Raw genomic sequence first — 26,437 nt, 5'->3', positions numbered from 1 at the left:
GCGGAAGAAGGTCTGTGTGCTCCTCCGCGATGTGGAGATGTGTGCAGGAACAGTACTCAAACGCTACAGTTTACTCATTAGTTTCTTGCCAGATTTTCAAAATATGGTTTTGAAGTAATTGGACTTAAGTTTACAGTATTTTGGTCTCTCCCCACTCCAAAAGATGGGAGCCTGGTCTTGTGTGACTGGACGGAGCTGTTGCGAAACCGGCCACCGAGTGCACAGACTTGCCTTTCAATTGTCAGCGGAGTGATACAGTTGTAGTGTGAAAAAGCGGTGCTGCAGTCACAAATCTCAGCAGGGTTAGCCGCATATTTGCCCTATTTCACTGTGCGGAAGTGTAAGTGCTGGGCTGAACCACTCATAACTGTAGCCTGCAACACAGTGGCATGGCACCCCTAGTCAGAACAACGGTTGCTTTAAAGGTAACGCTCATCTGAAGGTATTTTGCAGCCAAATATGCATTTTGATATGCCTTTAGTAATCCTATGAGCTCTTGGAAAGTGTTGATCTCCAACTTGACCCCCCCCCACACACACACCTAATTTCTGTTAACTGCCATTTCTTCATTAAATACAAAGAGCAGGCTGAGCTGAACCACTCCTCCTAACCATAGACTGATTGGGAAGCCATATGCAGATGTGTGAAATCACAACCATGAGTTCAAACAGTACAGAGTTCACAGCAACTAAAAGTGAATGTCACTTTAAGAAATATTAAAATAGAACAATGGCTCTTAAATATTTGTCAAACAGTGATATTTCTGTTTAATAATGCCATCTATTTTAGGTATCCTCAAAGCTATGCTAAAGAATGTAAAAGCGTGATACCTGTTCTTGACAGTACTGTTCGTAGTATTGCTCAACAACTGAAACGAGCCAGTGAAGTGCTGCCCTCTAGTGTTCAGCGACTGTATCGTCAGCCAGCCGGCACTACAGTAGCAGCTGCAGCCTCAGCTCTTCACCGCACCCTTCACACATGGCCGGGCTTTCAGAGGGAACCCATATACAGTATGCTAAAGCAATATACACACAGATGGAGCTTTTACTGCACAATGCTGCTTAAACCGAACGCTGCCTTTCCTTTCAGGTTTTTTCAAGAAGTGCCACTTAGGACTTGACACAAGAGTTGATGGTTAAGAGGGAAGATAAGCAAGCCGTTGTTCCTATTTTCTCTTCAGCGTTAGCAGATCGAGTGTACTGCTCGTTACATTAAGTCGCTGTTACAAGCATTTCATTTTGAGCATATTATTTTTAGGATATTGTTATTGTTGTTGTTGTTGCTGCTGAGGATGCCATAGTAATGATTAACTGCAGTGACTATGAAAAATATGGAATATAAAAAGCTCTACGGAAGGATATCTAATAATAAAGCAGTTCCATAAATTCATTTCCCTGGTTATTTTTTCAGGCTCGTGAACCCACGTTTTTTGTGTGTCTGTTTTTTTTTCTTTCTCAAAGCTCCCACTAATTAGAGGCTCCGCGCGCAGCCTGATCGGTAGGCAGCGTGGGACACTACAGGACGCCCAGTTCTCACGAGACTCCAGAAGAACTCAGAGGAGAGGAGAAATGGAGAGGAAAGAAGGGGAGAGGAGAAATAGAGAGGAGAGAAGGTGATGGGAGAAATGAAGAGGGGAGAAGGTGAGAGGAGAAGGGAGAGGAGGTAAAAGGAGAAAATAAGTGGGGAGGAGAGTAGGTGATAAGAAAAATGGAGAGGAGAGAGAGTGAGAGGAGAGGAGGTGAAAAAATAAATTAAGAGGAGAGGAGCATTGGAGATGAGAGGAGAGAAGGTGAGATGAGAGGGGAGAGAAGGTGAGAGGAGAAATCGATATGAGAAATGGAGAGAGGAGAATGTGAGGAGAAATGGAGATGAGAAATAGGGAGAAGAGAATGTGAGAGGAGAGGAGCTGAGATGAGAAATAGAGAGGAGAAATGGGAAGAAGAGGATGTGAGAGGAGACGAGCTGAGAGGAGAAATGGAGATGAGAAATGGGAAGAAGAGGATGTGAGAGGAGACGAGCTGAGAGGAGAAATGGAGAGGAGAAATGGGAAGAAGAGGATGTGAGAGGAGACGAGCTGAGAGGAGAAATGGAGAGGAGAAATGGGAAGAAGAGGATGTGAGAGGAGACGAGCTAAGAGGAGAAATGGAAAGAAGAGGATGTGAGAGGAGAGGAGCTAAAAATAGAAATGGAGAGGAGAAATGGAGAGAGGAGAATGTGAGGAGAAATGGAGATGAGAAATAGGGAGAAGAGAATGTGAGAGGAGACGAGCTGAGAGGAGAAATGGAGATGAGAAATAGGGAGAAGAGAATGTGAGAGGAGACGAGCTGAGAGGAGAAATGGAGAGGAGAAATGGGAAGAAGATGTGAGAGGAGACGAGCTGAGAGGAGAAATGGAGAGGAGAAATGGGAAGAAGAGGATGTGAGAGGAGACGAGCTGAGAGGAGAAATGGAGAGGAGAAATGGGAAGAAGAGGATGTGAGAGGAGACGAGCTGAGAGGAGAAATGGGAAGAAGAGGATGTGAGAGGAGAGGAGCTAAAAATAGAAATGGAGAGGAGAAATGGGAAGAAGAGGATGTGAGAGGAGAGGAGAAATGGGAAGAGGAGAATGTGAGAGGAGAGGAGCTAAAATGAGATATGGAGAGGAGAGAATGAGAGAGGAGAAATGGAGAGGAGAAATGGGGAGAGGAGAGGAGGTGTGAAGAAAAATTAAGAGGAGAGGAGCATTGGAGATGAGAGGAGAAATGGAGAGGAGAGAAGGTGAGATGAGAGGGGAGTGAAGAGGAGAGGAGAAATGGGGAGAAGATAATGTCAGAGGAGAGGAGCTGAGAGAAGAAATGGAGAGGAGAGAATGTGAGATGAGAGGGGAGAGGAGGTGGGATGAGAGGGAAGAGGAGGTGAGAGGAGAAATTGAGATGAGAAATGGGGAGAAAACAATGTGAGAGGAGAGGAGCATAGGAGATGAGGGGAGAAATGGAGAGGAGAAAAGGTGGTAGGAGAACTGCAGAGAAGAGATGGAGAGAGGAGAGGGGAGAGGATGCATGGAGAGGAGAGGACGTGAGAGGAAAAAATTGAGAGGAGAGGAGCATTGGAGATGAGAGGAGACGTTGATAGAGGAGGACAAACGAGTAATGGGAATAGAAAAAAGGAGAAGTAATGGGGAAAAGAGAAGAGAGTAGGTGAGAAATTGAAAGAGGATTTTAAAAGAGGACAAGGAAAAGATAAATAGTGGTAGTAATGTGATGACAAATGAGAAACAAAGAGGATATGATGGAAGAGGAGAAATGGGGAGGAGCAAAGAAGGGGAGAAATTAAGAAGATAAGAAGAGAGTTTACATTAGGACAGGACAGAAGAACAGATGTGAGAAAAGGAGAAGAGAATAAGGGACAGTAGGGAGAGGGCTAGAGAGGAAAGCAGAAATGTGAAGGGTGAATGAAAATGAGGAGAGGAGAAGAGTGGAGAGGAAGAGTGGGGAGGGGACAGAAGACGTGATGTCGATGAAGAGAGCAGAGGAGAAGAGAGGAGAGAGGCGGAGGTCTGAGCGCCACACCGCCCCGGAGAAAATAACAACAAAGAGAGTGAAGACTAATGCGCGAGCCTGGAGTTTCCGCTTGGTTACGAACATCTGCAGCGCAGAAACACTGCACTGTAAACAACTGCTGAAGAGGAAGAGAGGCTGCATCACCATTCCTACTGAACGAGCTGTTTAAATGCTGTGTAAATGGTTTAAATTGATTTAAATGTTCTGATATTTTTTTTTTCTTTTTTAGTGACCAAGACCTGTTTATATTTTATTTAATTTTATTTATAATTAAATCTATTTTTTTTAATGCCATTAAACAAAAAAAAAATGTCTAAAATGTGCTCTGTTCGTATTTTAACCGACGGTTCTGTCACCTGTGCTTAAGGGGGCGGGGTTATTCAGATCATCTCGTGTAGGCCCGCCCCCTTCGGGATTTGATTGGCTGCTCCTTAAAGCGCTCTCACCGTTTCTACTGCAGGGTGAGGGGAGTTGTCACCGCGCGGCAGATCAGACCTGCCAAACAAACCTGCACACGGACTGTCAGGTCCCAACCGACCAACATGGGATGTCTCAGCTCACAACTTTTCCTTTGAGAGGAAAGCCGAGGCTGACCCGTTGACATGGCCGTGGACGGTAAGGTTGGTTTGTGTGTTTACTGTGGACAGAATGCCGTGTTTCTGTTTAGGTGGTTCAAACGGCTCTGAACAGTTGGAGGAGACGGGCTTCATTTGAAGCCTGTCAGCCGGCTACACTCGCTCTTAGCCTGGCTGCTAGTGCGGCTGTGATGATATCAGTGGATGTGTGAGAAAAATGACTACTTTGACCCAGTAGTCTAATTAGGCTACTTTACATGCCTTTGATATGGATGTGTTTCAGACAGTGGCTGAAATTAAGCTTCTCTGAGCGCCCAGCTCACACAGAGTTTAGTTTTTAATTCGGTCTGGTTTGTACTCTGTAGTGTAGTGTAAGGCTGAATGGGCTGTAAACGGACCTCCACTGGGAATAAGACCTTGGTGGTGGGAATTTCCTGTATAAACAACTCATTTAAAACTGGACGAACTGCTTTTCACCAGATGCGATGGGACTGGAAAAGTGTGTTCTTCTCCTCAGTAAGTGTGTGTGTGTGTGTGTGTGTGTGTGAGAAAGCAGCGATTCAGGTAGCTCAGGAATGTCACTCGGTTCCTTGCTGTGTGTGTTGAGAGTTACAGGGTTGAGTCTTGTTCTGAAAGAGTCGTTTTATTGACGTGACTCGTTCATAGTTTGGAGGTGTTCATTAGAAGATAGATGAGAGGATACCGTGTTCAAATATTCTGGAAATGATAATGTTGTGATCTATCATCACAGGTTGTCCTAACAAACATCCCCTCACACACACACACACACACACACACACACACTGATCACCCATAACGAAACCACTGACAGGTGAGGTGAATAACACCCTGGTTACAATGGCACCTGTCAAGATGTGGGATATATTTATTAGGCAGTTTATGTGTTGATGTGTTGGAAGCAGGACAATGAGCAAGCAAAATAATCTTAGTGATCTATCAAGGGCCAAATTGTGATGGCTAGACGACAGGGTCAGAGCTTCTCCAAAGCAGCAGGTCTTGTGGGGTGTTTCTGGTATGCAGTGGTCCATACCTACCAGAAGTGCTCCAAGGAAGGACAGGGTAATGGGGTCTCAAAGGCTCATTGATGTGATCCATGGAGGCCCCATCTCACAACTTACAGGACTGCAAATGCTGCTAACATTTTGGAGGCAGATTCAACAGGATGCCTTCAGAGGTCTTGTGGAGGACATTGAGGCCAATGTGTCAAAGCTGTTTTGATGGCACAAGGGGTACCAACACATTATTAGGTCAATAGTTTTAACATTATGGCTGATGGGTGTGTATATATGCAGTATTGTAAGAAGCCTTAAGAGCAAACCACACTTGCAAAATGTGTAAAATCATTTATCTAGGCCGTAATTGTAAGCTTTTGAACACCATAGATTAAATATAAATAAACATACATTAAAAACGAGTCACAAGTAGATATCTTTTGAGACAGCTAAAAGAACAAAGGGTTGGTTCCTCCTTCCTTCTTGATACTCTCAGCCATTGGTTAAAACCCAGCAGCAGCAGAACCTTTCAATCAACCTATTTTATTTTATTTTATTTTATTTTATTTTTTACAGCTAGTTAGATACATTTCTGAGTGCTGAGTACTTTTTCAAAACTCCAGCATTAACATACCTCATTGATTCACATTGATGACACATTTACACATTTACACACTTCACAACACAATCACATCAGATCAAATCAAGTTTATTGTGACAGGTGTAAAGAACTTGCATCGTCCCTCACGGATGTCAAAAAGATCACATATTTCCAAAATATAAATACTGAATATTTAGAAAATAGAAATACTAAGTATTTATTATTAATGTATACTATACATATACACCCACTATACATACTCTCTATTTACAATATTGACATCAAATCTATTATTATGATTAATGAACAATTGTATAAGTTACTCAGGTTGCTCACTTGGCTCATTGTTTGCGTTCATTTCCATGTTGTTTCCATGTCAGAGACTGGACAGGGCAAGATTATGTCCATTAGTGGTTCTGAATGTCAGTTCCAGTATCAGTTTTCAATGAATTGCCCAGTCCTAGTTAAAATTGTTAACAAACTGTCTGGTAAAACTCTCAACGGTGTTTGTGTTCAGGTTAGGATTAGGGCCAAAGCTAGGCTTAAGACTCGGGGGGGGAGGGTTATGTTGAGGCTTGTTACATTGAATGTAAGTTCAATGTAAATGAAATATCTACAAAGCGTCTAATGCGTCCTATGCATATAAAGTGTTGCCAAAACAATTCAGTTATTTAGTAATACTATAAAAAAAAAGATTTTTTAAAATTAATACATAAAAATTGGATTCATTACATTACTGGAGTTACTATGGATTTTAGTTGTTTTTGGAACCTTGTAAAGGAAAATCTTTTCAATTAGGGATCCAGTTCCTCCACTAATGGTCACTTGCCACCCTGCTACATGAAACACTATATACCTGCTGGTAAAACAGTACTCAAAAACAAAAAAGGATAGTTCACCTTCTAAACAGTGATCGTTCAAGCCGGTATCCATTAAAAATATGAAAAATATTTATAGACTGTCCCGATCCCAATTCACTAGATTGGATCGATAAATCCCTATTTCAAATAATTACATGTATTTAATTGCCTGCTTTACAAGAATATTTGCTGCACGATGTTAGTGTTTTTAGCACATTGTGTTCTAAATGATGTAGTGGGAAGTATTGTTGATGACAGAACTCAGTACTGAGTAATGCCTTTAACCTTAACCAAAAAAACCTGTATAAATGTGAACAAGCACTGCTTAAACAATGCGGGTACTAGATTTACTAACTGTAAATAACACTAGGCTTCCAAGGATCCATTCTTACACATTCATACACAAATCTATTATCCACCCAAGGACTCATATATTCATATACGCATACAGAACCATGCATACACACACTCACACACACACGTACACACAAAGCCTATATTCACACAAGTAAACAAGAGTCAAATGTGTAAGCCCAGGCACTGAGCTCCAGCTTTGATCACCGCTGTTTTAAACAGCAAATCAACATACCTGCTGAGAGGCACTCCACTGCTTTAATAGTGACACACATATTCATCCTGGCATTCATCTGCATCGATAATTAAGAGCGAGTGAGCTGGTGGGGCTGGCTGTAGAACTGCCTCAGCCTCTCCCTCCAGCTCATTACGCTGCACAGATGTTGCATGTCACTCACCCTGTGAAGTTCAAAGCCGTGCATGCTGCTGCCAGCACTAGTTTCCATGGCTCTTACAAGAGACTGCATGATTAACTTGCACCAGTTGATCTAAGCTATATCAGGTACCAGATGTACTTCACTTTTGCTGCAAGTATTTCTATGTTTACCGAGTTTATAGCCATGTGGATAGATAGACTTTTCACTTGCTTCATACTATATCCAACCCCTTGATAATCAATGTTTTTCTACTTCGCTGTGTTTAGATGGTAATATCAGAAAGGTTTGTGTCATTTCAGACACTGTATGACTAACATGCTTGCACATTCTGTCACTTGCATAGTTAACAACACCAGTAGCATTCATCCTAATGACAATTTGGTCACTTCCCCCTTGACTCCCCCCACAGTTCCAGTTCCTGCTGGTCTAGGGGATTGAACCAGCAACCATTCAGTCCTAAGCCCACTTCTCGAACCTTTAGTCCAAGCTTGAATCTCTGATGAGATATGAAATGGTCCATAATAGAAATTATTTCACATTCTTTACATTGTAAATCTTTTTTTGTTTTGGAAAGTTTTCATTTTTCAAGGTTTTTGCTTAATGGTGATTTTGCTCTAGCAGGGTCTAAAGCCTATCTTTCGAAGGGCCCATATTTCTTGTGGTTTATTTTTTTCATTTAGATTCACTTATCACAGTTTGATCTTATGCACCGAAAACACTCATTTTTCATTTTGACTTGACCGTTTGCCAACTTCTCTTTATCTCTTAAAATTATACCGTTTTTTTTTAAGAAGGTTTTAAGATGGGTTTAAGATAACTTAAAGCTTTTCTTATTGGCTGTCCAGTATTGTCTTTAATTAAAAAAAGCAGTACAGGCTGAATCACACTTTATAACTTTATAACATGCATGGCAGGAGCTAAACTGCTGTATACTGAATAGACAGATCTGCGCAAATTGAATTGGTTTTTGTGACACGAACACGTCCTGTAAACGTGGCGTAGCTTTCCAGCTCAGGTTAATTTATAATCTACATCACTAATCACTTTCACAGCACTCATAAGAGAAACAGCGAATGCCCAGCGTAACTCCTACAAACCCGGCTTCTGCATGAAATGACCATTTATCTCCTCACATGGAAAAGTTAAGAAGGGAATATATAGAACTTTTCTTTGTTGTCAGCTTGAGTATCATGGCTGGCAGTGGTGGAGGTTGTATCCCTCATATAGAGCCAACAATAAACCATGATTTTCTTTGACTTCCCCCAACCACACATTCCCACAACTCCCACCCCCACACGCATACACACTGCTGTGTCCACTTCAGAGGACCAGTGATGAAAGACACTTTGTTAGTGCGCAACTCTATCCCAAAGTGAATTGCGTTCACAACTCACATGCGGGGATCTGGCCTTGATGAGAACCGCCTTTGTAGGTCTGTGGAGCCAGAGGGGGTGGCAGAGAGAGAGAGAGAGAAAAAGAAAGAAAGAAACAAACAAGAGAGCAAAATAGATCCCTTTTACCACAGCCAATCCCCATGCCTCCTGCCACACACACACACACACACACCTTGTACTATCACAGTTGACTGGTTGTCCTCGTTTGTGCTATGACAACAGTGTCAGTGAGATTTTAATGAGCGAGTGTGCTCTCCCTGTAAACACAGTGGCCGTTCGCCCCTCGTCTACAAAACACACACCGACTGCCTGCCTCCTGAATCAGTAACGCCACTGCTACTCCTGGAATATGCATGGCGAGCAAGCCAGGATACACACACACACACACACACTTGCCTTCTGGCTCCCTGATCATAGAAAATGTAAATGCGTGGCAGCTGAAACAAGTGAAACCATTATGCCATTATGGACATGCTATTGTTTGGCACTGGAGTCAAAGGGAGAGCCTTTGTCTTGTGCTGAGAGCAACACGGCTGTCAAAATCCATTCGTGGATGTGAGGAAACAAGACAGCAGAAGCTGCAACAGCAACACAGAGCAATAATATGTCTTCTTTCAGAGTTCCCAAAAATCTGTCAGAAACTGTCATAAACACTCTTCTTTAAAGAAACATTCAATTGATATGTGACGCATGAGTGTGAAGAGTATGAATAAGTCTTAATATAATGTTTTCCCCCCAACAATCCAGTTATTTTGCCCCCTCCCCCAATCGAATCTAAGTGTTTAATGCTTTATCAGATGATTTTTTTATAAGCTGATACTGTTCCAAACCAATCTTTGTTTTTTGTATAAATAATACAGACATAGTTTGACTGATTTCTTTACTTTAGTAGGCATTTCTTCAAATGACTGTTTCATAGTGTGTTTAATATCTTCTAATCCAGTCTGACTCACCTCCCTGACCATTCAGCTCCCAGTTCCTTTAAAACACTGCAGGCAAATCACTGTGTGTGTTAGGGGGTAGTGGTACACACTCTGGACTAATTTTAGTTGCTGTTTGTCGACTACTGATGTGAAATAACTGGTTTATGGTGGGTGAATGTGCTATGATGTTTTCATGTTGCACTGTAAAATAGTTACAGCAGCAGTAATGTCTGTTAATGGTGCCCTGGACACCAGATTCCATAAAAAGTAGCAAATAATAGCAAATCTCTAGACATTATTACACATTTATTAACCAATATATTAACCATAAGCAGTTTCATGACCAGGTGTGGCCGGTTTCCTCTTCATTTCATTACAAACGAAGGACATGAAAAGTCTGGAGTTGATTCCAAGTTTTTAGTTTGTGTTTTTTAGACGTTTAAGGGAACTGTCCATATGCAGTCCAAAGGGTGGTGCAATGCAAATGAAAGAGGCCATCATTAGGCTAAAAAATGAAGAAAAACAATCAGACAGAGAGACACCTGAAATACCAAAGAGCAGAATTCTTTCCTTGATGAAGAAAACCCCATTAACAACATCTAGTCAAGGTGTACTTTAATATGTAGTCCACTGGTAACACTTAAGAACACAAAGGCCAGAATAGACTGCTAGGATAATAAAAAAAAAAATATTATTAATTATGTTAAAGACATGTGTATAACTGATCAGTTATAAGTTCGTTTGTCCAACAACTTTTGGGCCTGTGAAAATTAAGGAGCGGCGTAAAAAACAACTGTAATCTCTGAATAGTTAATCCAGTATTTTTGTTAAATCCCTTCACTGAGTCTACATTTCAGTCGCTGATAAGAATAATTAATAAGAAGCACATTTACAGAATTATGTCCAAATACTTATGGACCTTACTATAAATCAGAAATGAAGGTGGGATCAGTAGTTTGGTAGGATGTCAGTATGAATGACCTCAAACCTCTCCTTCAGTCATGGCTACATGTGTATGCTGTTTTGTGAAGTTTTTTGTTCTGTCAGCAGCTTTTCATTTAACAACACCTCACATTTTCCATTACGTATCCCACATGTGCAGATCCATATGCTATTAATTTCATTAACCTATAGTTCACAGCACCACTGCTGTTTTACAGCCCTCTTACATGTCGAACTGTGTTGCTGTGTCCAGAAAAACTAAGCAACTTGTATGTACTCCAAAGAATTCACACCATCCAGGTCTCCTTAACCGTACATGAAGATATAAACTGGAACTGAGCTTCAGCTATAACAAAAAAATCTTTCATTTAGCTACCTCAATGTGCAGTGAAGTCAAATTCCTAAGCTCTTACTGTCTCTCCCTGTTCTTTAGCTGCCTCCAGCTTTAGTTTTTGCCGTCCTGCTGTGGAGTATAAGGCTCTTCCAGAGGATTTTAAGTACCAGTTGAGCCGCTGCACCGGTGGAAATCTCACCTGGCACGAGGGCCGCGGGCACAAGACAGCAGGAGGCCGCACTGTCAAGCTGCTGCAGCAGCCCGGAACTGAAGGCGTGCAGGTAACTACACAAAGCTGTTCTGAACTTTTCAGAGGTACAGCCTGTGATTTCAGAACACATTGTGGTGACCCAGCTGCTTCAATTTTCCTTTACTGATGAAGCAATATGCTGATGTGCTGACCCATTTAACGCATAGATAAAAAATGCATAAAGCCAGAAGCCAGTAATCTGATGAAAGTAATGTTAATAATATTGTTAACTCCCTAGGAGTCAATGTAATTTACACTTGGAATGCTGAGGACACTGGGAACATGTGCTCACCATTTTTGAATTGCCCAATTATATCCCCATCATTTTTGGCAAGTATGGTTTTAGAATGTATTTTTTATATAATAGCTTGCTGTAGGAGCCCATTCAAACAAAATTTGTAAAAAAAAACCCCAAAAAACAGGTAAAAACTATACAGTCAGACTGTAATTATTGACACAAATATACAGATTATAATATTATATTAACATTAGAATAGTAAATTTATCTCCAAAATGCACGAAGTTAAACATAAATTTTTATTTTACATTTAAAGCAAGACCAGTGTATTTGTTTTCATTGTACTTTTTTCCAAGAGTGGAAAAGGAGCAGCATGCAAAAGCTTAATGAGCAATAGCTTGACACCTGGAGAAGCCAGTTTAAAAGCTTTACTCCTTTTTGAAATAGTTTGAAATACTTTTGATTCCTCAAAACCTGTCCCAACACCCATTTTACTGCAACAGACGGCAAAACCTGCACAAATATGACTTTTATAGAGTAGTCATCAGAACCTGCACCCACATAAAAAAATTTAGCATCAGAAGTTTTTAGAGGAACATTTAAACAAGCCAGATGCATTTTGGAAACAAGGATGTAGAAGTTCATGGAAGTAATGGGGTGGGTCGATCATGCTTTGTTGCAGCCAGTGGCACGAAGCATATTTCACTGGTAGAGATAAGAATATATTTGAATAAACACTATAAAGTTCTGTCTGTAAAAAAGACTAAAAATGAAGAGGAATGGCTTATACAGCAGGATCATTGTCATAAACACATGATAAACATCATTATATTATGACATTATATTGTGTTGTGTAATATAATGTAACATTATATTGCATTACAATATGACAGTTTAACAATATAACAGTTGTGCTGTGTGTAGCGCATAGTGCACATAATTCTCTCCATTACTGTTTTACCTTGTTGCCTTACTATTTTTATTTTTATTTATTTATTTATTTTTATTACTAATGATGCTTTAAAAATAGTATTGAAACCCATTGTATTTTGACTTTCTGTGAGATCCACAAGGTATCTACTAGGTAGTGCTGTACTAAACAAATTCTTTCTAACAATTATCCAATATTACAGAAGTATGCAGAATCCAGTTAAGCCTGTAACCAGTCACTCAGTATTTTACTGTGTGGTGCAAGCATACTAAACAATCACAGATGTTCTTTGGGTGTTTGGATGAATCAGCACATTCACATGAGACAGTAAACATAAATCATTTTGGTCTAAAATAAAGCTGGCCAATATTTAATTACATCTTGGTCATTAATGTGAGCCCAGCATACTGGGAAGTGTGATGTAGTCACAATATGTAGCATTATAAATGCATAAATACACTTAAACAGAAATCTTTAAACCTGCTCATTTCCTAGTTTACTGAGGGGGGCTGCAGATGAAACCAGTCTTCTGGCTACAAATATGTTTATTAATGTGGCCCCGATCAAAAACACACCTATCTAAGCTGAGCTGTTTGAACTTCAACTGGAGTGAAACACTTATGTAGGCAAGCGATATGAGTGAAAGCATCTACAAACAGTTATATTATATTGCTGTCACATTTTAAATGCAGAAATTCAGTTTATCTGCTGCTGTGTACTTAAGAGTACTTAGAAAACGCTTCATAAATGGGCGCATGGGCATGGCTAGGCTTCTGTGCAAAAACTCAGATTCAAAAGAACGAAGCAGAAGCAATCAAGAGATTCCAGAAGCCAAAAGGCTTCGATCAGCAAAATCCTCAAAAAGAGAATGAATGAAAGCACAGACTGACACAATACAAACCAAAATCAGTATCAAACAACTGCAAAGAGTAATTAAGCAGTCATGCATCTTTAAAATGTAAACATCTGATATTTTGCATTTGCAACAAATACTATACAGTTTTGATTCTCAATATTTGGCTTGCAGATTTTATTATTTTGTTTGACATGCAATTAACTCCATATGTGCAGTCTTAATCAAAATACAGAACCTCTGCTGACTCTCTGAACACTCTTTTTGTCTAGCGTCTGCTTTTGTATTTTGAAATATTTCAGTATATACAGTAAAACCCTGGAATATGACAATGTAATTCATCCAGCAATATCGTTCAGCCCTGCAGCATTGGGCTTCAAATACAACATCAGATCAAATTAAATTTATTTGTATAGCACTTTTAACTGTTGTTATCACAAAGCAGCTTTACACAATCAGTAATTAGTAAAGGACAGAAAAGAAAAACAATAACATAAAACGACAGGGAAAATGTAAGATCCCTAGTGAGCAAGCCAACGGCGACAAAACCATGTTTTTTTGTTTTATGATTTACTATTTTCTCCCCATTTTAGTCTGTTTCTAATTTTTACCCACTAGTTAGGATCCCCCAATCACCCAAAGCTACCTTTACCAATAAGGTTTGATTGTACTGTGCGATCTTTTGAAGATGGGGGCAGTGTTTGGACTGTTGTGTTAACAGGGAGCCCTAACATTAAACAAAATTAACATGAATAAAATTACAGAGCAAAAATAACATTTCATGGTGAGAAAGGGACACTTACTTATTGTATCAAGATGTCGTTGATTTTTTGTATTTTTGAATTTTTGCCTTTGATTTATATATGGCCCTGGGAATTGGTACTGAAAAAACAGTAGTAAGATTTTTGTATCGTAAAATACCACAGTTTTCCGAAATCCCATAGTTATGCAGGCACGTTTGGATTCCCTTTATCTTTCATCACACTAGAGAAGACGTGCCGCAGAAGAAGAACTGTTACTGAAGACCTCTTTATAGCTGTGAGAGATCACCCATCACTTTTAAGTGCCCCATCTATTATCACCATGCTGCTTTCATGCTACAGCTTCATGCTTTTAATAAGCCATTCTCTTTATGGCTCCGGTTCACACTTTATCCATAAAACAGTGCCACAAGAGAGAGGGTGTCTTTATTTCAAGCCAATCTGTGGCTGACTTTTGCATTATTGAAGCGACCGATATGTTGCGTGCATCTCTTCGCCCTTGCTGACATGCGCTTACAAAGGCTTGGGCCGTAAGGTCGCAGGACAGAAAGAAGGACATTCTCTGTATCCTTTTCTCCCCCCCACATACTCACACTCTCTCCTGTGCTCTGTCCAGCCATCCATCCAAATCAGGACTTTGTTTGCAGAGAATGGGGAAGATGCAGTTGAGCCGCAAGGCAGAGCAAAGCGAAGGCTCTTGCTCCAGAATGGCTTTAAATAGACTGCAGAGCCTCTTGGCTCCTGAGTGCTGGAGATGGATGATTGAACACTATGGGCAGAGATATGGGCCTTAATGTCTGTGCTGAACTCCAGCTGATCCTTTACATTTCCATATTAACAAAGGATCCCCCTGTGGACCCACTTCCCTGACCCACAAGTCACATCCTGCCCTTACCTATAGCACACCTTTGTTTTCTTTTTCAGATTCGTACATTTGTGCTCGTTAATAAGAGCTAAATTGATGGCGCTAAGCTAAGCGAGTTATCTTAATGGGTATGCGGAATGCCCTTAATTGACTTTATTCGGAAGTAATTATTAGAAGCAAGTACATCCGCCTGGGTTAAAGATCCTTCATTTCTTTTGTTCAAGGTCTAAATTGAGGTTTTTTTTTATCTCTTCCATGAAATTACCTGAGGTACCATCCATTCGGAGATCTGTTTTGTGTTCAGTAAGTGCTAATTATGTGGATTTTCTCATTTCATTTTTCCAGACTCCTCTTCAGACAGAGGCATGGGCTATGAATTTTTATAGACTGGAGCCATTTATGTCTCAAAGTATTTTGTATGTACATTCCTTCAGGGGTGTTTTGGTCTGTTCTTCCATCATGTTGCCTCTCAGTTAAAGGGGTTACAGCCAGAATAAGCTTCATAAAATGAGATGTTTACCCTCCTGAGAGGTCAAATGTCTACTTTAAAAACTAAAGGATCTTAGGAAAGGCTTTTTGTGTTGCAGGTTTGTCCTTGTAAGCCTTGGAAAGAGTGCTTTATCAGTGAAGTTAGGCCATGAACTCCAGGCTGCTAGCTGCAAACCTTTTTTTTTTTTTGGGTTGAATGGGTGCAGGAGGCGATCAGAGCAGGATATCTCGCCTTTGATTTCCTTGAAAGTGAATCTGTGATCAAAAGCCCCCATTCATTAGTCATCCATGTTAATTTACTTCTTGTAAAGATGCCAAACTGGAACTGCTGGTATCCTGGATTGTTTTTGTACATTTTTAAGGCCTTAATGGGAAATTATAATTTGAACACTGAAACCTTCCTTTAGCTTCCTCCAGACAGAGCAGGGCGTGCAAGCTGGATAGACACCATTAGTGCTTCTAATGCCACGTCCTAATATCTTAGCAGAAGCAGCAGAATTCCACTGCACTTAAGGAGTCTTTTCTTCAGACGACATGAAGGCCAAGGCACCAATTAGGGACAAGACAAAACTCTGGCTTAAGTCCAAAACAAAGAGAGAGAGGGAGAGGGGAAGGCTGTGCATAAAAGGGTTTAAGGTGGGTGGCTGTGTGGTGATGTGAGTAATAAATGTTGGTATAGCAATGGCATCCTTATTGTGTCAAAGCGCAGTGGTTTGCACTGGGTTGTGTGAGAATGAAAAGTGAAGTTATGAATGATTAATGTAAGTCTCTCTATATCTGTCTTTCTCACTCTCTCTTGCTCAGTTGAGCGCAGTTCAAGATACACTAGATGGACAAAAGTATTGGGACATCTGCTTAATTATTGTTTCTTCTGAAATCAAAGGTTTCAAAGATAGTTTATTCTGGTTTTGTTGGAATAACTGTCTCTACCTTTCTTTTAGAAAGGCTTTCTAATAGATGTTGGAACATTGACTTGAGGATCTGATTGCATTCAGCAACAAGAGCATTAGTGAGGTCAGGATGTTAGATGATCACCACACCACCTCATTCCCAACTTTACCAAACAAATTTACCAACTCTTCCCAGAAGTATTGTAATGAGCGCCATAATTCCAGAGAACACAGTTCCACTGCTCTACTGCTCAATGCTGGGGGTTTTATACCCCTCTACCCGTCTAGACAAGTGTGTGTGTGTGTGTGTGTGTGTGTGTGTGTGTGTGTGTGTGTGTGTGTGTGTGTGTGTGTGTGCGTGCATTTGCACATCTGTGTCAGAAATGGGTGATGCATGGCTGAATGCATTCACTAACATTTGGACACTGTAACTTCATTAGCACTATGTTGCCAACATCTTTAAATATACCAAGTAGCTAATAATAATTATAATAATAATAATAATAAAAGTGTTCAATATACACCTAGAATCACCTTTGGTACTGACCACCGCATACCAGAAAAAATCCACAAGACCTGCATGATGTTTTGGAGATGCTCTGACCCAGTTGCCTAGCAATCACAATTTGGCCCTTGTTAAAAGCCTTGTGATGTAGGTTCTTATGCTTGCCCATTTTTTCTGCTTTTAACACATTGCCTTCAGGAACTGACTGTTCACTTGCTGCCTAATATATCTACCCCTTGACAGATGCCACTGTAGATGTGGATTTCTATAAACACTATAGTTGTAACTGTGTAGCTTGTCTACATTACATTGCAAACCAGTGCCACTATTGGCATCATGTTGTTATCGCTCTGCTAATCCACTGGAGTTCCTGCACGTCTGCCAGCCAGAGCAGCATCACATCCCTCTTCTAACACTAATTTTACTAATTCACTAATTTCTTTTCTGTATTAGGGAGTTCACTGACCCTCAGCATCCCATCTCTGATATTAGGAAAGTGTTTATGTTGAATATATTTGTATTTTTCACAATAAAGGAGAAAAGTGCATTTCCGTCTTCACCTTCCTTGCACCACACAGCCTCTCTCTCTCTCTCTCTCTCTCTCTCTCTCTCTCTCCCTCTCCCTCTCCAGGAACATAACAGGTTGAGCAGGATGAGAAGCATTCTGTCGGCTTCCGCATAACCATGTTCTATAATTGTACTTTGGGGGAACCGTCTCTAGATCCTACATGAGGGACAAATGGAGTATTTAAACAGTCAGAGTCATTTCAGCACATAGCTAACAGTATAACAGTAACAGACAAATGGAAAACAGAGGGGAAAGCAGCCTCTTTGACTGGAACCGACATTACAGATGGATGTGCAGTGACCGACATGCCCAGTATTCTGGTGTTGTCCTCTCTAATAGCTTTGTCTTTGATCGATGGTTTTGGTGTTGTTTGTGCGCATGCCTGCTTCCTAGTGGGAGTGTCCCTTATGGTTCCAGCCAGAGCATTGGAGAGAGAATGAATGGGATGGAGAAGGACATGTGTATCCAGTCCAGTTCCCACAGGGCGTACCATCCTCTGATTCAGCTTGTGTGTGTATGTGTGCGTGTGTGTGTGTGCGTGTGTAAGATGTGATCTCCCTAGGGCCACTCAAGGGCGAACAGTGCGGTTAAAATAGGGTGTCTGAGAAAGATGGAGCGAGGGAGAGAGCGAGCACAGAGCAAAAAGTGTGAAGGAGAAAGGAAATTGGAGATGAATGGGACTGGGCCATAACAAAAACAGACACAGATGGTAGCTAATGGGTTAGAAAAGCAAACCAAATAGAAAAAAGTATAATAAAAAAAAGTGAGTAATGAAAAAGACTTTGTGGGAGTGAACAATACAACAGATGAAAAGTCTTATATTGGCTTTAATAAATTGTGGCTGTCACACAGAAACCTTATAATTCCAAAATGGCAACTTTACTGGAGAAGGAATTTTTTTTTTTTTTGCTGTAATACGATTCTATTTCAAGTCATTTTGGAGCATTTTTATTTTATTTAACAAAATTGAAATAACATAAGTCAAAAGCATTTGCCTGACAGCAGCAATATGCATAACTGTAATGTGCTCTCTCAAAGCAGGCAGGAAGTGCATCACATCAAATTTAAGTATAATTCTGTAATTGCTCTACAGCATCAGTCCACACGCTTCTTTCACTTGTGGACTACTGTGCTAGGGGCAGTGGTGGCTCAGCGGTTAGAGCGCCGGGTTATCAATAACAGGGTTGTGGGTTTGATTCCCGGGCTCGGCAAGCTGCCACTGTTGGGCACTTTACCCTATCTGCTCCCCGGGCGCTGGAGTTGGCTCCCCACCGCTGTGTGTGTGTGTGTTCACTACCACAGATGGGTTAAATGCGGAGGACACATTTCGCTGTACCGTGTACACTGTGAAATACTTGCACCTTTTTTAGTTCTGTATCCCCCAGCTTGTAAAATGCACGTGTAAAGCGTGCCCTTTCTGGGTGGCTCAAAACGGCTGTAGAGGAGCCCAGGAGCTAGAAAGGCAAATTTTCATATAACGCTGCTTTAAATTCCCTAATATTAGAATATTAGCGTCACCACTTTAGCTGCAGATGATTAGAACATGGTTACAGAGGATTTTAGAGGGGCCAGTATTGTTTAAATCTCAGGCATTATCACCATGGCCAGATCCTAAGAGCTTTCTGAGGCCTTCAGAAAGAAAGTTCTAGATGCATTTGATTCTAGAAAGAGATCTAAAAAGATTTCAACAAAATGTTTTAAAGGGCACTGTACTGCATGTGTTACAGTGATACCTTTGTCGAAATCTGTGTTGGCACAGTGGTAAAGGATATTAAACACTTCTAAATGGCTACCGCTTAATGAGCTCTGTTTATAGCAAAACGTGCGTGTCCAAGTGTTAGCCAATCACGTGGCTGCCTGTGATGAAATGATCCATCTTAATTACGCACAGAGTGTAGAGCGGAACATTGGTATTACAAGGGGAAAAAAACTTTATTTCCCAGAACTCACAGCAATGTGAATGTTATCACCGTCACAGGGCATCGCTTGCCCAGTCAAAAGAGGAGAAGCTGTGTGTTTGCGCACACACACGCATGTGTGTGTATGTGTGTGTGTGTGTCCTTGTTGCTGTGCCAAGGAAATGCATTCCTAACAAGCTTTGATACATGAGGCACCATATGCACACTCTGCAATTCCAAAGCCACGTCTCAGAATGCAGTTGCTCTTCGCTTATGTTTTGCCATTCAATTTACATGTTCTGACCTCTCTCTATCTCTCTCTCTCTCTCTATCTATCTCTCTTTCTGTCAGCTTCGCACAGGAGACTCATACTCTGTTTACCACACCAGTCCGACTCTTCCTAGCTTGTCCAGACCAGTGGTTCTGTGGTCTCAGCAGGATGTCTGCAGGTGGTTAAAGAAACACTGTCCTCACAACTACTTGACCTATGTGGAGGCCTTTTCCCACCACGCCATTACAGGTACATTGTTTGGATGTTGAGTTTCCTGCCAGGGCCAGCATGCTCTGGGGAGCTTTGTTTTGTTGATCTGTGAGGTAAAAAAGCTGAAAAAATTTAAGCTTCATGAAATCAAATTTAGACTTTGTCCAAATTATTATATAAGTGTTAAATACTTAAATAGCGACATCATAAAGAAAATAATGTTTTGCTTTAGTTCAGTCTTTATGTAATCATAAAGGATAAAAATTTATTTCTTTTACATTTACAATTATATACAATGACAAAACACTGAAAGTAGTTTTAGTGTTTGTTGTAAAATTGTAAAATTACATTTTATCCCATTATGATGTCATTAAGACATTTTTCCATTATGATGTCATTAAGATTTGTACTACAATGTGATAAAATGCAACGGTGAAACACTAAAAATAGTGTCCCGAAAATGTTTTTATCATATCATAATAGGATCGAATGTATTTATTTTTACAATGGTGAAATGCTATAAATAGCACAAAGCTTATGCTATAAAAATGTCTTTATGACATCATAATGGGATAAAATGTATTTACTTTTACAGTGGTGACACAATTAATACAAAGCTTATCCTGGAAATGTCTTTATGATATCATAATGAGATAAAAAAGCTTTGTATAGTTTTTTTTTTTTCTCAAAGGCACTAAAAATGACATCATAATAGGACAAATGATGTGGTATCATGTATTATAATATATTTATGTTTTGTTAATTGTAATATGGAACAAAACAAACAAAATCACAGATACTGAATTTATGTAATTATGAATCTACAAATATGCTTTTAAAAGACATGTGGGCTCAGGCCAGCTTCCGATTTGCTCTGACACATCTGTTTTATGTATTTTATACAGCCTGACAGGAGGGTTCACCTTCTGAGCTAAAGGTCATTGGCTTGTGGCTCTGCCACTTTTCCAAGAACACTTTCTGAGAGTGATGTAACCAGAGTACCTTGGAGTCTGACCAACCTTCATTGCACTAATATACGTACATATGCTGTCACAGCTGGGCCTTGTTGTTGAAGGAAGTTTTATGTTTTATTAAATCAGTCACATTGGCTCAGCAGAAAAAAACAAGCTCTCTGCAGTTTTTGCTAGTGTATGTCAGGACGTGTGCAATAGCTATAGCATCAGACCTTGATCCAAGCGCATGTTAATCCTACCCAGGGCTCTAAATTACATTCACTGTGTGATATGCATCCTAAAAAGTTTTCCCCTGTTTAAGAGGCTTTCATTTACCTCCCAAATGATCCTGCTTATGCATGCAGTTGGAGTCAGCATACTCATGGTAATGTATTTTTTCTGATCTGTGCTCAATTTATGCAGTAACCTTGGAGTTAATACTCCAACAGGGTTGCTGGCTTGCCCTGGTATTCAGAGAGGAGAAAGCATTTCAGTGCACCTGAAGTGGCAGGTGATTCCGGGGCCTACAGGGTTAGAGAGGTCATTCTGGCAGGGTTCAGGGAAGCTCAGAAGCCCTGATTCCTTTGTTAGTCTGAGCGAGAATATTCTGTTACTCCCAGAGATGACTAGTCATAGTATTGAGAGGAAGGGTATAAAACACCTATCCCATAACTTTACCAACTGTGGTATCACAGTCCCCTTTATCACAAGTCCCTTTCCAGCTACAGTAATAAAACTAGAAATGAGCTGTCTAGTTAGCAACTGGTTGCATATAGAGTAAACATACCTATTAAACTTACATGCCCATTAAGCACACTACTATCTTTGAGCTCCAAAGACTATTTGCTGTGATTTTAAGCCAATCAAATAACTACATACTAAGATTATGGCTATCCATGTGTTCTTATATGCTGGTGGCCACTTTTGAACAAAAGATGAATCCCGTAAACTGACATTTCTTAGATGTTTTAACTTTTACTATGGGTGTTATATATATATATAAATGGGTTGCCATAAAAGGCCTGTAAAAAAAGAAGCAATTATTTTCTGGCAATAGGGGTTACCGTTTTTTTTTTTTTTTCAACTACTGCAGATCGGTGGGCTGTGGATTGTTATCTTAGAGAACAAATGTATAACAATCTATGGGGCATTGTTGTTGTGTGTATTCCGTCACAGCACACTAAACACAAAATTTCAGATCTACATTTTGGCCTAGATGTAAATCAGGCTTATCATCGCCGTACACAGTATTGTAGGCACCCTACATCGATCCGCTTGTTACTTCTTTGAATCACCGGCGGTTCCTGTTTTTTTTTTCTCACTGTTATAACTTAGCAACACCACGTCCAGTTTGCATTGCTTTGTCTGTAGTTACCAATTAGCAGTCCTTAGGGTGTCATAAAAAATCACAGAGCATACGAGTTTAAAAGAGAGGGTGGGTTTAGGATCAGTAGCCTATTTATACCACAGCCACCACTGGTTACTTCTAATATAGTCCATACAAACCACAGCCAGAAGAGTACTACTGCCTCAGAGAGCAGATGGTAGTTCTCTGTCAAGAGGAACACATTCGCCTGACTTGACTGTCAGAAGACAACCATGGGTTGTAAAAAAAAGGTTGCTGTAGTTTATCAGCTAGCAACCAGCTGCCATTTGTTGATTTGCACTTGTTTTACAGGCAGTTTGAATACAGTGCAGAAATAAAATGAACAGGTAATTAACCATTACTGTATAGTTATGTACCACTTCTCGACTATAATCGAATTACTGTAGACGTCAGCGCACCAGACTACAAAGTGTACGCACATGGTGCCTTCCGACAACACTAGAACGCAGCGTATGTGTGTGTGTGCATGTGTGAACATATCTTAGACTGAAAAAAGTTTCTTTTGATGAGTGTGCGCTTGCAGTGTAACCAGCTGTATAATTAGCACAGTTTGAGTGCAAGTGTGGGTGTTCTTGTGTGTGTGTGTGTGTGCATCCCTTGGTGCATGTACTGTGTGCTTGGACAGAACCGCCATTTCTGTCCTCAGGCTGTTCCCGCCCCCTCCTGCTCCAGCGGGACCCGTCTGGCTCCCTATTCCTCTCCTCTCTCTCTCTAATTGGACACAAAGAATCAAGGGCTCAGACCTGCTGCAAGGGAGAGAGAGGGAGAGGGAGAGATAACTAGAGGGAGAGAGAGAGCTAAAGAGAGGGAGAGAAAGAGAGTCATTAGCTATGACTCTGCTTTTCATCTAGGAAAGAAAGCAAGGAATGCAGAGAAAGATGACAAAACGGTTGTCTTGCAGAGCTGTGGGCTAGAGCGTTTAGAGAAGCAGCGAGAGCAGCTTGGTGGGGTTCAGGGCCGTGAGAGTGACTGCAGGCTCAGTTCTCCCTGAGGCGCAAGCGTCCCCAGCAGGCTGCCATAGTCCCTCTCAGAACTCTCCCAGCAGCCATTTGGATGAGAGATCATGATGAACAGCGAAGTCTTCTCCAAGCTTAAGGAAGAGTAGTGATGTAACTGGTGTATCATAGCCAGGGAAGATATGCCGTGTTGCAGATGATACATGTAGTGGTTATGAATAACGTTACCAAAATAGGCTGGTTGGTAAGCTTGTTCCTTTAGTTATTGGCCATTTAATTAAGTGTGCTTACTATACACTTATCATCCATAACATTACCCTCACTGACAGGTGAAGTGAAAATCACTGATCATCTTCGTCTACAGTGGCATTTGTCAATGGGTTGGATATCTTAGGCACCAAGTGAACAGTCAGTTCTTGAAGGTGATCGTAAAATGGACAAGGGTAAGGATGTCAGCCACTTTGACAAGGGCCAAATTGTGATGTCCAAATTACGAGGTCAGAGCTTCTGCAAAGCATGAGGCAGATCTTGTGGGTTTTTTTCTAGTATGCAGTGGTTCAAGAAAGGAACATTAATGCTCATTAATGCAATCCATGGAGACGCCACTTTACAGTTTATAGGACATTCGGAGGTGTTGTGGAGCCCATGCCTCAATTGCTTAGGTCTGCTGTGGCGGCGCAAGAGGGACCTACTCAGTATTAGTGGTATTAATGTTATGGCTGATTGATGTATACTGACTAAAGCCCATGCATGAGCATTTTGTAAGCCGGCCTATGTTTCACTATGTTTTAACTCCATAATATAATTTCTGGGTGAACGGTAGCAAACATATCCAGCCAACAGTGGCTCTGAGAACAGAAACTGAGACACTGACCTGAAGGACTCAAAGAAGATGTCTAAAACTATCATTTACATTTACATTTCTCTCTCTCTCTCACTCTCTCTTCTTACTCCTTCTCTTACAGGCCGAGCTCTGCTGAGACTGAACGGCGAGAAGCTGGAGAGAATGGGCCTGGTGCAGGAGACTCTCCGACAGGAGCTTCTTCAGCAGGTGCTGCAGCTTCAAGTGCAGGAGGAGGGCCGCAACCTCCAGCTGCTTAGCCGAGGTGAGAGGAGACTCACTCTGATTAAGAGAGAGAAAGAGAGAGAGAGAGGGCGAAGCATAAAGAAAAAAAAAATAGTGGGAAGAAGGCGGAGGCAGGGAGCTTGTTTTGCGATTCCACATGAACAGGGCTTCCTCTCCCTGGCTGTACTCTGTATTCATTCATTCTTCTCTTTCTATTCTCTGCTTGCAGGCTCTTTCAGGAACCTGTCATAGCCCCAGCCATGCGTGGGCACCTCTCCCAGGCTCAGCGCGCTGTGAGAGGGCATCGAGGCATGGGGGAAGAGGCGAAGAGGCTGCGATGAGAGACCTCTGAATTTAGACTGTCACAGGCCACAGAGGAAGGCAGGGGCATAAGCTTTCAGCTTTACCCGCTCGACCTCCATCTCCATCTCAAACCAACAGCCAAGAAAAGAAAACTGAATCTGTAACAGCAGGGAGAATAACAAAGACTCTAACCTGAATCTCCCCTCGCTCTCTGTGTTGTGCCCTATTCTATAATGTATAATGTAGTCTCCCTGCGAGCCCAAGGCTACAGTACTCTAACTAGAAGTGCTGGGAAGCAGATGTTTTCATGCTAGCCAGTTCAAGCCGGCTTCCTTTTAAGAAATAATGACTGTTGTTTTCCGTGCCACGTCAACACGTACTCTTTTTTGGCCACAAAGAACTGTGTCTGTATGTGTTTTGACACTTCACACAATAACTCACTGTACAATAAAAACCCCCAGTGAGACAAGTGTCAGTTGGGAGGCGGATAGAAGCAGATGACACGCTACAGCGCAATTGCCCAAAAATGAAGCACAAGCCCAGGCTTGCCTCGCGAAGACTCCACATCCGACCAGATAATGTCAGGTTGATACTGTATCAGAGCACAATGGGAGAAGGAGGCAGTGCAAACAAGCTCATCAGGGCTTCCATTGTTCAAAGTTAGTTGTCCATTTAATGCTGAATGAGTGCGTTGGTTTTCGAAGGTCCTTGGAGAAAGAGGATCTGATGGAGCTGATTGAGTTTACTGGACAGGGTGCAGGGGTTTAAGACACACTTAAAAAAAAAATAAAGGTGCAAAAAAGGGTTCTTTGGAAAGATGCCATAGAAGAACCACTTTTAGTTGTGAATTGTTCTTTTAAAACATTTTTGTATGTGTATTAATGTAAAGAAGCTTTTTAAACGTGTAAAGAACCTCCATATAATGTTATGGTTTCGATCCCACCATGATTTTCCTAGAATCACAAACTTAGGAACCGGTTTGGAGCCACCATATTGTACATACAGGCCATTTTCACTGTTGTGATGTATTGCCGTTCACAGCATTGTTGGAATGCCACTTTACAAAATGGATACATTCACGCCATGCATACCAAACATTCAGTGCTTCATAATGGCTTTTTAAAAGATTAAGCTTTTTAAGCTCCTTCAAAAATCAAAGTGAAACAAATGATGAGTGAAACTAGAGCTGTAAAACTCTCAATGTGTAATGGCTGTCAATACAAGCAAGTGTTTCTAATGTAAGAAATAAGGAATGTAATGTGTTAATGAAACAAGACCAATGCCTAGAACTGTCTTGAAGTACATCTCAGGCATTTCACTTGTTAGATACCTTCAGAAATCTTCTTCTGACTTGCTTTTCAACTTCTTCCACCTTGAGGACGTGTCCCCACCCCTCTACTTAATTTGTTTTGTATTGTGTATGTTCGTTCCTTTCATATGATGCATTCAAAATGTAAATAAAGTGCATTACTATTAAATAGTACGCTTACAGAAATGTACAAAGAACTGAATACTGATGATTTCACTCCATTCTAATGCTGTTTAACCCAGTGCTTTGATGGGTTGGACTACTATGAGTAAGTTATGTAATATGTGCAATGTTACTTCACTGTTGGTTGTGATTCTGAGGTACTAGGGACTGTATGTATTTATTTTCATAATGAAAAGTTCATCACTGCTAGATTATGATCCATGTGTCCATTTCAGTTCAGCGTTCTCCAGATAGAGATCAATCCTTTTAAAAGGTCTTTAGCTCAAACTAAACAGTCCACTTTCTAGCGTTCCTTTGCCCGTTCCCGTTCCTTTGTGTGGGTGGAACAGGTGTTTTAGATTAGGTTTGGAACTATAAACTCTTCAGATTAACTGGATCACAAGAAGTGGTGCTGGACTTCCATGCCTTTCTACAGAAAGAGCCTTTATTATTTTTTTTATTTATCCTTTATTTTTCTTCTGTGAAAGACCTGACATCGCTCAGTCATAGCTAGCTGGTGAATGATGTTTATTAGAGCATAGCTGGTGTGAGCTCCCTGACAGCGGACCACTGATGGCCCAGTAACAGCAAAGCTGGTGGTCTACTGGCAACGTACTCAGTGTTTTCTGGGCGGCCCAATTGACTTATTTTCCCTTTATTT

General features: G+C 40.9%; 1 protein-coding gene across 1 annotated transcript; it reads left to right on the top strand.

Moving 5' to 3' along the window:
• Positions 1-3,476: 3,476 nt before the first annotated feature.
• On the top strand, positions 3,477-25,839 carry samd10a (sterile alpha motif domain containing 10a). The gene is made up of 6 exons (XM_072680941.1): positions 3,477-3,714; positions 3,999-4,153; positions 11,011-11,192; positions 19,511-19,679; positions 23,902-24,042; positions 24,232-25,839. The coding sequence occupies exons 2-6, from the start codon at positions 4,141-4,143 to the stop codon at positions 24,252-24,254; spliced, it is 528 nt and encodes a 175-aa protein (XP_072537042.1). The 5' UTR covers positions 3,477-3,714; positions 3,999-4,140; the 3' UTR covers positions 24,255-25,839.
• The last annotated feature ends 598 nt before the right edge of the window (positions 25,840-26,437 follow it).

This window comes from Salminus brasiliensis, chromosome 6 (assembly GCF_030463535.1).
Source record: "Salminus brasiliensis chromosome 6, fSalBra1.hap2, whole genome shotgun sequence".
Classification (NCBI taxonomy): Eukaryota; Metazoa; Chordata; class Actinopteri; order Characiformes; family Bryconidae; genus Salminus; species Salminus brasiliensis.
Note: the sequence above shows the minus strand (reverse complement) of the source record. Positions and strands in the feature narration are given on the sequence as shown.